The sequence below is a fragment of the Mustela erminea genome, chromosome 3 (genome assembly GCF_009829155.1).
Source record: "Mustela erminea isolate mMusErm1 chromosome 3, mMusErm1.Pri, whole genome shotgun sequence".
Lineage (NCBI taxonomy): Eukaryota > Metazoa > Chordata > Mammalia > Carnivora > Mustelidae > Mustela > Mustela erminea.
In genome coordinates this window covers 122,895,274-122,911,245 of record NC_045616.1, presented here as the reverse complement: position 1 = coordinate 122,911,245, position 15,972 = coordinate 122,895,274, and the positions used below count along the sequence as shown (strand labels likewise).

Below are 15,972 nucleotides of genomic sequence, written 5' to 3'. Positions count from 1 at the left end.
CTGCAGGCATACTTTCCTAACAGTTTGTCGCTGAAGAACACATTGCCTGGGTGTTAGCCCTGCTCTTAATACAAATGTGAGAAAAACGCAGTGTATTTCTTGGGAACTTAAATGGAGTCTGGAAGTTACGATGATAAATTTGAGCTCTGGGATCTTTGTTAATGTTATTAAGGAATTGTTTTCCTCTCTCTATTGCGACAGATGAGCTACAGGTTCCTTCTGCACCCATGTAGATAACAACTCAATACTTGCTGAGACCCGTGCAGGGGTCTAAGCCCTGGGCCGGGCCCTGGGACTGTGGTACTCAGTCTAGTAGGTGGGCTATACAGTAACTCTCCTAGGTAGCACTGGGGCATTTGGAGATGCTTTATGGAGGGGCTAAGCTGAGCCTGGACCGAGGTCTGAATAGGAGACTGGCAACTGAGGCAAAGAAGGAGGCATGGGTGCTCCTGCACTCTTCAGGGAATGATTCCACAGTAAAATGGCAAAAACCCACTCAGCAGGGTTTAGGCTTTGTTTCGTTTTTCTGTTCTTGGAGGTTTCTCTCTTTTTCCCTCTGTTTTCTTTATCTCTTCTAGTGATGCCTTAATTTAAAGCTGGGTTTTCAAAACTGCAAGGAGGAGGAAATTAGATCCAGAAGGCTTTTAGGCATTGAACTAATTTGGATTTTTTTCTTTTGTATTAAGATTTCATTAGATAATCAAGATTGGAATCATCAAGTGTTAATACAAGAATGAAAAGTATAATGGAGGGTGCCTGGGTGGCTCAGTCAGTTAAGTGTCTACCTTTGGCTCAGGTCACGATCTCAGGGTCCTGGGATCCAGCCCTGTATGAACCCTGTGTCGTGCTGCCTGCTCAGTGGAGAGTCTGCTTTTCCCTCTCCTTCTGCCTCTCCCTCTGCTCATGCTCTCTCTGAAATAACTAAAATCCTTAAAAAAAAAAAAAAAAGAGTGAAAACTATAAAGGAACATGCCAAAATAATAAACCTACTGCTTTATCATAGCTTGTTATTATTAACATGAAATAATGTTGAAACATTGTAAGTTAAAGGTACATTTTAGTTTTTTAAAAAAATGTTAGTAATTTTAGTGAAGGAGAATTTAGATGTGGGAGTAGGGGAAGATTTATTTTTATAAGGTAATTTTTATCCTGACAAGGACTATTATTTTTAAAACTGTTTTGCACCTAACATTTTTTAAGTAAACATTAAGTTACAGTTGGAAAAGTTAAATCCACTGAAGAGTGGATTTTTTTAGGTATGTATTCTATTTTTCTGTTCATGATATAAAATGTGGACAAATTGAGTTATGAAAACTAAAATAATGAAGGACACTAAATGCCTTTTGAGATACCATGTTTGTAAGCCTACAGTGGAAACTTGTACCTTTGCTAGACTTGAATTATGGCTCTGAAAAAGGCCAGGTAGTTATAATCTTATTACAAAATACCAATGACAAGATTTTCTAACTGAAGGCTTTTTAGTTGGCAAATAGACAAGCAGCCTTAGCCAGAAAGGGTTTTTAACTGCAGCTTTAATGAACTTACTTTAGGGCAGCTCTCTGCCCTTCTTCCTCATCCCCCATCCCTAAAATAATAAGATACTGGGAATCAGAAAGCTCATGCTTTTTCCATTCAGATCAGTTAGGAAATTACTATTTGAGTTCTGATGCTGCTGTGATTTCTCAAAAATCAGTGGGAACAAACCAATCCATATAAAATACTATGTTTTTTTGGTCTCCTTTGCAATTTTATATACAAATCAAGACAGATGAATGAACATAAATTCTCAGTTTTGTCTATTCCCTCAAAAAGTAAACTGCTCCTTTAAAAAAAATTATTCACAGCTAATAACCTTTAGGAACATGTTTTATACCACATAACTCTTTTTTCATTAAAGCAAGTGCCTTGATGCCATTCCATATAAATCAGGCTTAACCTATGGGATGGGGATGAGTTGATGGGTTGCAGCCTGTTGTGGGAGGTGGGGATAGGGGTTGGTTAATAGCAACTGTTTTTCTTTTGGGAGCATATATTCATGTTTATTATGTAAGATACTATATGTGTTGAGATCTAGAGGTGTCATTTCATTTCTGATAATAAACTGTTATGCTAATAAAATACTACTCTGTGTCTAAATTATTTAAGTACAACTAAGAAATGCACGTAGGTTACCAGTGAGCTTTGGAATACCATTGCTTTACATTTGGAGAGTGATTCAGTCATTAATTTTTCCCAACTATAACAAGAGGATCTGTCCTTATAGAAGGACATAATGCATAAAGAAATGCATTTCTTTTTTTTTCTTTTTTCTTTTTTTTTGCTTTGTTGTCCTGAGTGAGTACATTAATCCTTCAGGAACTCAATTTTTTCATCAATGAAGTGGGGAGGAGCACAAGATTGCTTGAGGACCTGTCCAGTTCTCATGTTGCATGACTACTATTCTGTACGTTTTGGGAATCAGAAAACCCCAAACTGGCTCATGTTTTACTACTCCTAACTCTGAATTTTGGTAAGTGAATTTTGAGCCATCTTTTCACCATCAGTAAGTTGAAGCTGCCACCTTGTACGCAGGTAAAGGAGTTGGACTAAATGGTCTTCGAAGGGCCCTTCGAATTTTACCATCCTGTATACTCACCATGTGTGCACACAGCACGTGGGACCCGGAGCCGTGTGCGGTGCCTCAACACACTCATTCTCTGGCATCTCTCCAGTTACCTTGGAGGGCTCTGCTTCCCCATCTCCTTTCAGTGCTTGTGTCCTTGGCCTCTTCTCTCCTCATTTAGCACCATTGCTTAAGCTTTGGATTTTCAGATCTGATTGAGCCTGATGAAAGTATGGCTTTTCTTGGAGAAGTAACACATTTGTATGTATACACACATACGATTTATATAGAGGCTGGTTCATGGCCCCCCATGTCATGAATACTTTGCATTATAAGCTCTCTCCAGATGACTACATCCATGGCCTCAAATGATTTGTTATCTGTGTGCTGATGGCAGCCAAACATGATTTCTAGCCTCTCTAGAACACCAGCCAGCATATCTGTCTGTACATAAATCTCCAGAGCTGTCCAGTAACAGCTGGATGCCCAGAGGCACCTCACATAGAATACAAACTCATCTTCTCTTCCCCTGTTAACCCATCTTGATCATGGCATGACTCAGCAACTCAATCCAGAAACTTGGAAGATTTTAGAATATTCCTCTTCAAATTCATCTACCTGGTAAGACTCTCAAGTCAAACATCTTTCTTGCCCTCAGTGTTCATTTATCTTCAGGACTATGCCACAGTCTACCTAGTTAATCTATTTCTCTACAACTCAGCCTCCACACTAGTTACCGATTATTTCTTTAAAAAAAAAAAAAAGACCTTTGTTACTTCTAAGTGGTTCTCCAGTGTTTCCAGAGTAAGTTCAGAATCAATGCTATAGCCAATAAGACCTTAAAAAGTTTGCCCTTGGGTACCTGGGTGACTCAGTTGTTAGGTGTCTGCCTTTGGCTCAGGTCGTGATCTCAGGGTCCTGGGATTGAGCCCCCGCATTGGGCTCCCTGTTCAGCAGGAGGCCTACTTCTCCCTCTCTCACTCCCCCTGCTTGTGTTCCCTCTCTCTCTGTGTGTCTTTCTCTGTCAAATAAATAATATCTTTAAAAAACAAAACAAAACAAAACAAAACAAAAAAAAAAACAAATAAAAAAAAGTTGCCCTTGCTTACATCTTCAGCATCTTGTCCTGTCACACATCCCTTTGCTTGACCAATAAACCTCTGACCTTAGGTGATCCCAAATGGGCCATTTTAAAATGCCCAGGCCTTTATATATGCTGTTTATATATTCTTTATATATTTTATTCTTTATATATTCTTTCAGGAATAGCCTTCCAGCCCCATGTGTGTAAACGTCTCTACTCTTTCCAAATACTTCTTACTAAAAGTCCCTTGCTCTTGGCAACATTTCCTATTGAATTCCTCTTCTCTCATGCTGAGTCTGCTTTGGACCTCATCTCTGCATATTCTCTCAAATGGCATTTACCACTCTATCATTTTTCCTTCTCTATCTCATCTGCTAACTGGACTTCCTGAGGTTAGGGCTGTGTATTTCATCCTTAGAGCCTCTGTGGCCAGCAGTGGGTATCAGTTCCAAGCATGGATATGTTTGGTGGATATTTATTTCTCTAAAACTGGTTCATTTACAGAGCATGTCTGTCTTGGGTCAATTACATGGCCTGTGGTTATCAATACGTTGGAAAAAGTCCCTGGTGAAGGGGTAGGTGTGTAATGGGGTTGGATTAGGTGGTCCAAGGCACAGTTGTTTCTTAGTTAGTTGCCTGAACAAGATTCACATTCTATGTCTTTTCTATCTTTCCTTGTCTTCCTTTTCAGTCTCTACCATGTCAGAGAATTTAAACATGGCTGCTTCTAAGTGTTCCGGGTTGGCCCAGTTGTCTCTATTGTGTAATCTCTCTCTGCCCTCTGGTGGCCAGAATATGCTACCACATTTCACCTCAAAGAAGTATGGCCTCTGGTAGCATGAACAGTTAATAGGTATGCAATTTTAAAATACATTGATTGAGCCTATTTGTACTTTTGCATTACAATTTATTGGCAAGATTAAATGATAAGGAGTAAAATGGTGCTTGGCAAGTAACAGGCAACAATTCTTAGCTTCCTCCCTTTTAAATGAAAGAGCCCATATTAAGAATAGGGCAAAGAAAACTTGAGTTTTGTCTAATGATCAGCCTTGGTGGTTCTGGAACACTAAACCCCAAGATCTGTTAGTGAAAGGGAGGTCTAGAAAAGGAGGTCCCTGCTTCTAGATAGTACCTGTAAAGTTTCGAATAGGAATGGGTACTAATGACATAGCATTTATAGAACTTAGTCTGTGTCAGGTATATATTTTTATCTTCATAACAGCTCAGCTGAGGTAAGTCCCTAGTTCCAGAATGCTGGCCTACAGAGAGGATTGGTCAGCTGGGGCAAACTAAATCCTCAAGTGGGGCAAGAGGCACCAGAGAATCAGGGAGAAGCCAGAGAGGGCCTGACAAAGACAGGCAACTCAGAAGGGATAATATCTTCTTTTAGTTTTAGAAAACAAAAGTATCAAACAAATAAAACCTTAATGTCCCAACAGAATCAAAGGTTTGTTTAACCAATGTAAACCAGACTGTAAACGCTCTCTCTTTTGGATATGATTTTCATCTATAGGGATCTAATTCATTATGATACATTAAATGAGTCAAGAACGTGAGACTTCTTTTTTTAAACAAGTTTAAGCACATATTTACCGAATAGTACTATGTGCAAGGCACTTAAACAAAGCCTTTCATACCAAAGTTTTGTGTGTGTAAATCCTACAATGACTTTATGTGGATGAAAATAGGCTTAACTTTATATATTGGAATTCCTCATTATCAAAGAACAGATGATAGATAACCTGGACTGGAATACTAGTTGAGGCAATGATATTTGTGGAAAAATTTGCAAATTCTTTTACAGAGGACAGCCTTACCCTATCTTCAAGTAGAATCAATGCTTCATTCAGCCTTAAAGAAAGGTGGTGTTGACACATTAACGTATGTATCAGTTTATACACAACTGTTTATTGACGTGCCTATGATGTGCCCAGCACAGTGCTAGCAACCATTAAGGTTACAAAGGTCCTTGCTCCCCTGGAGCTTACAGTCTACTCAAAGAGCCACGGGATACTGATAAAAATGTAAGTGCTTAGGTAAGTGGTAGAGACAAAAAGTGCTAAGGAACTGAGGGAAGGCTAGAGCAGGTGCTGAAGTCTTTTTAAAAAGCTGGGAGAAAGAGGACTCCACAGTTAGTTCCTGAAAGGCCTGCCTTGGTGGAGAGCAGGAGAGGCATTCAGGTGAAGGCACGCTAGCACACACGGGTACAGTGTGAGTTATCCAGGGGCTTATCCAGGGGCGGCACTGATGGTACTGAGCAAGGAAGCGGAAATGCAGGTTGTAACCAACTCTAGAGGGTGCTAAAACTCAACTGAATAATCCAGTCTTTTATTTATTTATTTATTTTTAGGCATTTGGGAGCCACCACAGACACTTGGACGGGGGAAATGGCATGATGTCAAGAGATTTAACATTATGTGCCAAATGCACTTCAGGGGAAGAAAGGTGAACAAAGGAATTCAAAATTATGTTAGTAATCCTGACACAAAATGACAGCAGTAAAGGTGCTGACAGTGTGTGGAACCACAGGACTTAGCCGGAAGACAGTTTTCCTCTCCTATGTGATAAGGACTTAAAATATGTATAGTTCTTTTAGTTCAAATTATACTAGTTTGCTAAAATGAAATATATACAAAATAAGATTTCAAAGATCCATTTAAACATCTGCTGGGGGTTTTAAAAAATTGTTCTTTTGTTTAACATGGAAGCAGTCTACGATTAATCTGTTTTATATGGGTTTCAGTTAAATGATTATAGAAAGAAAAATAACCGAATTTCTATGGGTTTCTGAAATAACCACAAAATTAATCTGTACTGGGTGGGGGAACTACACTACAGCACTGACAGGTACTGTATTTATCTTCTAAAAATGAAACAGACACTCATCTCGCATATTAGAAACAAATACTAGGGTTATAAAAGATATTAAAAATGCCTTCTTTATAGGAGAAAAACTTCAATATAAATCTGACTATAAATTGATTTTGTTCTAAATAACTTAAGATCAACTCTGCTCTAGCAGATGTCTCTGCAGGACAAACATAAAGGAATAAAGGTGAAGTAATTTTAGCAAAGGCAAACAGTGTGCCTTCATGTTAATCACAAAGTCCAGGCTGGATTACTCACAAGTGGAAGAATCCAAATAGGGAACGATCCAAATCCTGTCACACGTGTCCTTTCTCCCACAGACTTCCCTCTCACCTTGTCTGGAAAGTGAGAGGTGCACTGGGCTATATGTCCTTTCCCAGGATTTTCTGATATACAAGGCCCCCACGTTGTATCCTATCTCCTTTTTAATTCCCCTCGTATTCCCCTGTGCCCCAGCTCCCTCTGACTAATAAGCATTACAAGATGTGTTCCTACTCTAGGTGGTTCCTGCTAATCTGCACAGACAGATGTACCTCTGCTCACTACTTGGCTAGCTGGTGCAGCATTCAAGAGAAAAGCTAAGAAGATTCTAGAGTTACCAAATCAGCAGAAAGGAGTTAACAGATCTGGAATAAGAAGTGCTAATGCTTTTTTCCCCCTCTTCTTTTCTTTTTTGATAGTGAGTGGGAGTATTCGGATGGCCGGCTGGCTGAAGAGAGAAGTACTAGGATCCAGCTAGACCAGTGGTTCTCAAAGTAAGGATCCTGGACCACATTAGCCATCAGCAGGACCTGAGAACTTGTTAGAAATGCAAATTTTGGGGCCCCACCTAATACCCACTGAATCAGAAAACTGGAGGTGGAGCCCAGCAATCTGGATTTTAGCAAGCCTTTAAAGTGATTCTGAAGTGAGCTAACATTTGGAAACCACTGAGCTAGACTTACTGGTAAGAAGTTGGCTCCCTACCGTGTGCTTGATTTTCCTTTGGCCAAATCAGCAATTCCCAAACTTTTCTGCACATTGGAATGACCTGGACAGTTTCACAAACTACCAATGCCTGTGACCTATAACCACAGATTGTGATTTAATTGGTCTGGGATAAGGCCTGGGCTTTAGAAATTTTTTTTAAAGATGCTCAAGAGATCCTAAGGTGCAGACAACTTTTGAAACCATTTGATTAATCAAAAGATAACACACATATTAGTCAAATTTCATTCAAGGAAGTTTCCTGATTATTTCAGAGGACTGGAATGTTGTCATTATAATATTGCTTAAAATTTAAGTTCAATATCCTATCTAAAAACTTTATTCTTATAAACTACATTTTCTAAGTCAAAAGAAGCAATTAATGCCTATGTTATTTTGTTTGGAGGAGATCTGTAATTTTGGAGTCAACAAGAGTTTGTGTCACTTTCCTCATTAAATATTCATCTATTCCATTTAGCTGTCCAAAAACGGTATCAGGAACACCTACACAAGTGGAAAGGAACTGTCTAAGTTTCTGTACATTTGAGATGGCATCCGTGATGGTGATTTTTGGCTGCAGTGGTAAAGATACCTCCCCATCCTCTTCATTTCCAGCTTCATCTCTATTTTCAGCATCCTCCATGCCCTGGATGACCTCTGTGTCTATCAGCTCTTGAGCAATGATGAGATCATCATCTGCAGTGACAAAGTCCTGGAAATGTATTTCGTTGGGGACACGGGTGGCAAGAGCCACAGAGTGCCATAACTTTTCAATGGCTACCTCTGGTTCACTGGCTGCTGCTTCTGTGTCAGAATCTGTCAGTTCCATGGGGATGATGCCTGCCTTCTGCCAGCATCTCACCACTGTGGACTGCTTGACTGACCACCATGCTGCCGCAATCATGTCGATGGCCTGCCTGATGTCCACTTTTCCTTGGTCCTCACTGCTGTGGAACTTGAGGAGGATCTGTGTCAGGAGGTAGCTTCGGTACCTCACTTTCATGGTGTGAATTATGCCGAGATTCAGGGGCTGCAGGACGGCAGTACAGTTAGAGGGTAGGTACCCCACTTGGATCCTTTCCAAGCGTGGCAGCATGTTGTGAGCGGAGCAGTTGTCGATCAGCAGGAGTATGCGGCGTTCTGTCCGCTTCATCCTGGCATCCACTTGCATCAGCCACTCATTAAACAGATCCTGCGTCATCCATGCCCACTGGTTGGCTCGGTAATCACAAGGGAGGGAATGGACGTTCTTGAGACAGTGTGGGTTGGCTGACCTACCAACAATCAATGGTCTCATTTTTTCAGTCCCTGAAGCATTGCAACAAAAGAGTGCTGTCAACCGCTGCTTTGCTTTCTTGCCCCCTCTACAATGGTCCCCTTTAGCAGCAAGCGTGTGCTGGGGAAGCAGTTGGAAAAACACTCCTGTCTCGTCAGCATTAAAGATATCATCTGGGCTGTAGTCAGCAATCAGTTTTATAATTTCCCCTGCATGCCACTCGTTAACCTTATCTATTCCTAGACCATTCATTAATCTGTCACTATCCTCTCTACAGACTGCTTTCAAAGCAATTCCGTGGCGATCCCTAAATCTGTTCAGCCAACCCACACTTGCTTGAAAATTGTCATAGCCAAGCATGTTGGCCAAGTTTAGTGCTTTTTTCCGAATGACAGACCCCGTCACAAGAATGTTTTTGGCATGGATTTCTTGAAACCAAGCAAAAACAGCTTTATCAATGTCGTCATAGAGAGCATTCCTCATCCTTTTCCGCTGGGGTCCTACAGATGCCTCCCGTACCTTCTCTTCAAATTTGGTGCGATCCTTTAAAAATGTAGACAAGGTAGAAGGGGTGATACCGAATTCTTTTGCCACATCACCTTTCCTCTTTCCTGAGTCTACAGCTTCCACCACCTTCATTTTCTCCTCCAGGGAGAACTGCCGACGCTTCTTGTTCCCCTTGTTTGCCATATTCACAGAATGAGTGCTGGGCCACAATTACCAGGGCTGAGTGTGTTCCTCCTCTAGGCTTGTTTTGCCACAGTGTAGAAAACTGAGGAGAGAGAATGTGGAGTACCTGTCAGGAACCAGAGATAATGGATTCCCTCTAAAAGATGGGTCAGATTTTTCAAAATCCTACTAGGAAATGATAATATAAGGCCAAAGTCAAGAGAAAATAGGATTCATACTACTGACTTGTTGTAGGGATTACTTATACAGACTCACAGAATGTTTGAAAAAAAAAAAAAAAGAGAGAGAGAGACCTTACAGAGAATCTAGTTCACTTAAAGTTTCTGAGCTTCTGTAAAAATAATGTCTGTTCTGTCTACTGTGGGAATAGATTGAAAAAATAAATGGTAAAAGATGTTGGCAAATAGTAGTGCACTGTATAAATTAAAGGGATTATTATCTGGCTCATTTTATAACAGAAACTGAGGCTCAGAGAAGGGACCTACCCAAGCTCATAGACCTCGGATTTCTTGACTCAGAATTAGTGCCATTTCTGTAACTCCATAGTCCTGCTGGATATTCCATCAAAATGAGGTCTTTAAAGCTCTATCACTATTTGCCTTGGAAGGATTTTCACTGTGGGAATATGTTTTACTCATTTGGTGTTCATAGGTGTTAAGTGGTAAGGATACAGTGATGAACAACACAGTCAAGGTCCCTGCCCTTAGGAAATATACAATACAGTGGAGGAAGATGAGCCAAAAGAGAACAGATAGGTAAGATAATTACAGAGCGTGCTAGGGCTATGAAGGAAATAACCATGATCAGGCAGAAGCAGTTTTGGTAACTGTCTGCGAAGACATTTTATCATGAGAGTCCTCACAGGACAAGAGAAGCTGCTGTGACCTTAGGCTGTGACTGCCCCTTTCAAGGGCTGACTCCTACCACCACCTCCACACATTTATCTATCCATTCTTGGCATCCTCTATGTGCTAAGCACTATGCTCAATACCAGCCATCCAGAGACGGATGGAGCACAGTGCCCACCATTCAGAAGCCTATCAGGAAAAAATAAAAAAAAAGAAGCCTATCACGGAAGCAGGGAAGACAAACACTAAAGTGCATTAAAACTATAAAAGAGGTTACAGAGTTCTGTGAACTAGAATAGAGCTGTGGAGATGATCAACTGGGTGGGACATGAAATGGCAGAGCACTTCAAAGAGGAAACAATATTGATGTTGGGCCTTCAAGTACAAACAACTAGAAGTTCATGAGATAGAAGGAAATATGTGCAAAGGCAATCAAGTACTATAGAAAACAAGACAGTATGGCCAGGAAAAAAAAGTCTTTGGAGAAGAGAACAAGAGCCAAATCATAAAATTTTAGCTTGATCCTGGGACAGTTAAGAGGCCACAGAGGTGTGTTTATTTGAATCACGTGATCAGGTTTGCACTTCAGAAGGAGTCCTTTGGTTGCAAAGTGGAGAACCTAAAGGGTAAAATCCATTTTCCTAAGAGGTGGTCCTAAATCTGAAGATAAAAGGAAGCTAGCCTTGTAGGCCACAGACAGCTAGGATATATTAATTTGAATGCAAAGAGAAGCTACTGAAGGATTTTAATCGAGGAGAAAGATGACTGCTATGTAAAGAATGGAATTGAAGGGTGTCAGGGAAATAGCAGGCGACTAGTTAGGAGGCTGCTGCAGGAGTCCAGATGTGAGATAATGGTGGCTTGGATTAGAGTTACAGCGGATTGTGGTAAGAAGTAGCCAGTTTGGGCTCTATTTTTGCAGATCTTGCTGATGGACTGGATATCAGGTGCAGGAGGGTTTAAGGATAAATCCTCGATTTCTGGCTGGAGCAGTGAGCAACCCAAGGTATGGTTGTGCCATTTAGTGAGATGAGAACCAACTGAGGAGATGGAAACCATTACTGAAGATCGACTTCATAAACTTAATTTGTTCCTTTACGTGCTTAATTCAGCTTACACATGGCAGGACTTGGATGCAAATCCAAGGAGACTCAGCACGAAGCCAGTGTTCTGAACACTAGAGTACTATACACCCTGTTCGGGGAACTACCAGTATCGAAGGAGAATGAAGTAAGAGACAAACCAAAGTCTTTTAGGTCAAGCTAAGCTTGTATTTTATTCTAAGCGAATGAAAAGACACTAGAAGATTTTAAGCAGGGGGCGACTGGATCAGTTACAGTGCAAAAAGATCAATCCGCCTGTTGTGTGGAGAAATGACTGCAGAGCGACAAGAGGGGAGGTGGGAAGAAACGCCATCAGTCCAGGAGGAGATACTGGTGACTACGAGGTTGGTGACAGTGGCACATAGAGAAAAGTACGCAGATTGGAAAAATACATTTGCAAGATAGTGAGGGTCGTGCAAGGACTTGTACCAATGTGGAACGATCTGTGACACTGGCGGGAAAAGGGCATACTATTCTTGTCCGACTCCAGAGCCTCTCCACTTGGGTCATTCGGCTCAGGTTGAATCACTCCAGAACTCACTAGCCTAACTGTGTGTAGGACGGCGGGAAGGACGGATTGGGTGAGGAGGACGGCTTGATGCGGCACCAAGAAGAACCCTGCGCTGAACGAGCGGGGACAGACTGGACAGGGCGGGAGTCTGGCCTTGAACACTGTGCTGAGAGGGTGGTGCTGGGGCTCCCCAGGGCCCGACGTGGCTTTGAGAGGTGAGGCGGGGCCTCGACCTCTTTCGCTCGGCACAGCCCCGCCCCAGTTACCTGAGCGCCCTACGGCAATGCCCCGGGGCTAAGCGGCCCGGGCGTCCCAAAGCGGGCGGCCGCAGCTTCCTCCTCCTCCCGGAACCTCTAGCCGGAAACAGTCCGTCCGCCTTATCAGCCCCCTCTAAGCATCTAAGTAGTTCCTATGGGCCCGCCCCTCGACCAGGGCTGGACTGTTGCGCATGCGCAAAAGGACGCGCGCAGTCACGCGCAGCCGGCCGCTTCCGGTGCGCCGCGAGGGCCGCCGGGAAGGGTCTCCCAGGCGATCTGAGGTGTGCTGCTGTTGCCGCTGCCGCCGCCGAACCGGTGCTGCGGCGACGCTCGTGTCCCTGCTGTCTTCCTCGGGCTCCCCGGGGCTTGACCCCCGGGGCCCTCGGCAGGCGTCGGTGAAGACCCTGCGGAGCGAGCCTGTGCTCCCATACCCGCTCTCCACGACCCTATATCGCGACTCCGAGAAGGGGGAGCGAGAGGAGCTGTCGCGACTCCGCGCCGTGTGTCGCCGGGCGGGGCCGCGGGGCCGGGGCTCCTCCAGCCCCCGGGATGCGCGCGCGAGCCCTCGCCTCCACTTCCTTGTTGCCGCTGTCACGACTGGAGCCGCCTCTCGCCGACAGCGGGGAGCGCGACTGCGTCGGCCAGCCCCCTCGTCGAGCCCCAGGGCCGGGCGCCTCCGGGAATGTGAGCCGCGCGCCTTGCACGCTCCTCCGGGTAAGTCCCGCCCTCGAGCGCCTCGCTGCACTGTGCCGCGGAAATGCTGGGCGACCTCGAGCCGGATGCTGCGGCTCTCTGAGCCCGGTTGTCCTTTCCACAGAGTAGGACCAGTAAGCCTTATTAGTCTTCTGCTGCCGCATTCGGTACGTTTGGGACATCTGAAACCGAGAGGGAAAGGAACTAGCCCGAAGACAAGCCGTGACCCCTAGCCAAACTGTCAAAGGCCATCACCCGAGGTTTTGAGGTGCATCTGATGGAACAGTGAAAGTGTCTCCAATTTCAACTACTGCCCTTAGTCCTGTTTTACAGAAGAGAAAACTGAGGCTTAGAATAAGTAGGCTGCTCAAGGTCATAGAGCTCTGTGCGGGTGCTATAAAAATGTGTAACTTAATCGTGATTTTTTTGCTTTCCACAGACCTTGGTTTTTACCTTTATATTATTCTGCGTTTTTTGGGGGGGGGGTATTGCTGAACTGAGGCCTAGGGTCTGAAAATAATCTTAGACTCAGGCTTAAAATGGGGGTAGTCAAACAAGCAAAAAACAAGGTAGTCTCTTCCTGCCCCCCACCCCACGGTGGTTGTAATGGGTCTTCTTCCTAAATTGTTTTGCTCTGGGTGCTAAAATTCTACATGTCATTTTTTACAGATGCTCTCCTGCAGTTACTGCTTATCTGCAACACTCTCAAGGGCTAAGAAGTCAATTATTAAGGGCAAAAAAAAAAAAAAGCATAGTAGCCACCTAGTCTTGATTTGAATTCTAGCTACCCTTACCCTGTGAAGGCACTGGCCTATTAATTACCTAACCACGTTGTGGATTATGTTCTCTTCTTGGGTTGCACTGAGACAGCATGCACGGTTTATTTGTTTTAATGGGAAGAGAAATCATTAGAGATGACAACAAGAAAGAACCTTAGGAATAGTATGTTTTTAACTGGAGACCATCTTTGAAATTATAGGGGACATGTTGCTTGTCTGCATTTTCTAGGGGAGGGTTTTTAGCTTTTACAACATTCTCAAAAGGTATTCTTGCCTCCCCCAGACTTAGGAGCTACTGATTTCAGCCTTTTCCTCTCACGGGAGGAACAGTTGAAATTCAGGGTGTAGTATAGACTTGTTTGAGATCACATGGTTAGAGTTGAGCCTTGGAGGCAGGCCTCCTTGCTTAACAATGCTCTTTTTTTCATTATACCTTAACCAGATAACCTCATAATTTGTAGAGTGAGGTTTAAATGAGATGTGAGTGGGTTTGTAATACACAGATCTGCCCTGTATTTACTGCTCCTCCGTCTTCCCAGAATCCCAAGTTCTTTTCCGACAGATTTTCAAGAGCAAACACAGTATATCATTTCTGTCTAATAAGATTGAAGTGGTTTCTGGAACCTTTCCTCCTCCAAGAATTGAGTCTTTTGGGTAAAACTCCCAACTGAGAACGTGGCCACAAATAGGCTAACTCTTATTGAACTAGTCATTCAGGTTTTTTAATGCCTTCCTTTTCTAGGAAAAGCTGTTCATTTTCTGTTTCTTAGGCCAGGGAGCTAATGTTTGTCAGATTACTGTTTAGACCTAAGCTGTCTAGTACCATAGCCGCTAACCATATGTGGCTAATTGAAATTAATTACAATTAAACAAAACAAAATTCGGTTCCTCTGTCACAGTAGCCATATTTCAGGTGCTTAATAGCCATATTGGAGAGTGCAGATACAGAACATTTCCATCATTGCAGAAAGGTCATTGAACAGTGCTGTTTAGAGGGTTGTTAGTGGAAATGGGGAGAGTGTCATATAAAAAAAAAAAAGTCGGCTTTTTGAATGAAAAAAATCTTTCAAGTACCTGTTTGGGTGTGGTGGCCTTAGGCAGATCATGAAGCACTTCAGCCATAGATCTTTCATCTTTAGTCATGAGCCCTGTCTTTTGTGTAACACCTGGGCATTCTCAAAGAGTTATATCTGTGGTATCCTTTGAGCCTTACGCTATAAATCTGTAGTAAGGTGGGTGAGATACCGATTTTTTTTTTTTAAAGATTTTTATTTATTTGACAAAGATCACAGGTAGGCAGAGAGGCAGGCAGAAAGAGAGGAGGGAAGCAGGCTCCCTGCTGAGCAGAGAGCCCGATGCCAGACTCAATCCCAGGACCCTGAGATCATGACCTAAGCCAAAGGACGCCTGTCTTTTTATATGTGAAAAAATTTGAACCTGAAGCAGCTAAAGGATCTGCTCAAAGTCACAAACTGGCAGGTTGTAAAGAATTTCTTGCATATAGTATTTACTGCATGTCTGAATGAATACCTGAATGAGTCAATGAAGCAGTTTGCTTAAGGTGATGAAACATGAGAGAAGGTCTGGAACCTCTGACCACTGGCCAGATTTAGTCTTTTCACCTTTTACCATATGAAATTGTTATAATGTGGGGCTAATCTTTGAGTTGATGAATAACTATATCCCAGGAGTGAATATAAGCAAATGAGCTGTCAAAGCTAGTGGTCCTAAATTTGCTGGGTCAGAGGAATCACCTGGGGTACTTGTTAAGCATACAGATTTCCATACCCTCTGGAGATTCTGATTCAGAAGAGCTGATGTGGAACCCTGGGATCTGTATATTTATCAAATACGCCTGGTGCTTCTTAGGATCTGCTGAGTTTGGGAAATGACTGAACCTTGAGGCCCTGGCAGAGATAGGGGATCGTTGGATCAAGTGGCTACTGTCCTCTTTAGGAAAATAGATTCTTGAAACCTGTTTGTGTTTGACTTTCCTCTAGCCATGGATGCATCATATGATGGTACTGAGGTAACTGTCGTGATGGAGGAAATTGAGGAAGCCTACTGTTATACCTCCCCTGGGCCACCCAAGAAGAAGAAAAAGTATAAAATACATGGAGAAAAGGCCAAGAAACCCAGGTTAGCCAACACCTTTTGGTAGCTAGCATTTATAAACACAAGCTGCTTGGAGAGCTGTGTTGAGGAAGACTTTAGGCTGCCGGCTGCATTCAGACTCATTGAGAGTGCCATATTCATTGTTGAAGTCTTTGGATGGGCAATGTGTTGTGGGGTGAG

At 42.9% G+C, this 15,972-nt stretch overlaps 2 protein-coding genes across 6 annotated transcripts in view; one reads left to right on the top strand and one right to left on the bottom strand.

Annotated features, from left to right (window-relative positions):
• Positions 1 to 6,035: 6,035 nt before the first annotated feature.
• TIGD6 (tigger transposable element derived 6) lies at positions 6,036 to 12,368 on the bottom strand. Of its 3 annotated transcripts, none has more exons than XM_032337348.1 (2): positions 12,215 to 12,368; positions 6,036 to 9,592 (listed from the first exon to the last, which is right to left on the bottom strand). In XM_032337348.1, exon 2 carries the CDS (start codon positions 9,484 to 9,486, stop codon positions 7,912 to 7,914), a length of 1,575 nt encoding a protein of 524 aa, XP_032193239.1. In that variant the 5' UTR covers positions 9,487 to 9,592; positions 12,215 to 12,368; the 3' UTR covers positions 6,036 to 7,911. The 3 variants fall into 3 exon arrangements, with proteins under 3 accessions (XP_032193239.1, XP_032193238.1, XP_032193240.1); XM_032337347.1 differs by having other exon boundaries at positions 6,036 to 9,568; XM_032337349.1 differs by lacking the exon at positions 12,215 to 12,368 and adding an exon at positions 9,972 to 9,985.
• A 55-nt stretch (positions 12,369 to 12,423) lies between these two features.
• The window catches only part of HMGXB3 (HMG-box containing 3), a 44,960-nt gene continuing 41,411 nt past the window's right edge, over positions 12,424 to 15,972 (top strand). For 2 of the 3 annotated variants that reach the window (XM_032337340.1, XM_032337341.1), the window contains exons 1-2: positions 12,431 to 12,919; positions 15,678 to 15,816. In XM_032337340.1, the coding sequence (XP_032193231.1) occupies positions 15,680 to 15,816 (137 nt within the window). In that variant the 5' untranslated portion in view covers positions 12,431 to 12,919; positions 15,678 to 15,679. Of the gene's footprint in view, positions 12,920 to 15,677; positions 15,817 to 15,972 lie in introns of all 3 variants that reach the window. The other variant, XM_032337339.1, reaches the window with a different exon arrangement.

Coding starts and splice junctions, on each gene's coding strand:
- TIGD6 (XM_032337348.1), bottom strand. CDS start 9,486: ATGGCAAACAAGGGGAACAAGAAGCGTCGGCAGTTCTCCCTGGAGGAG.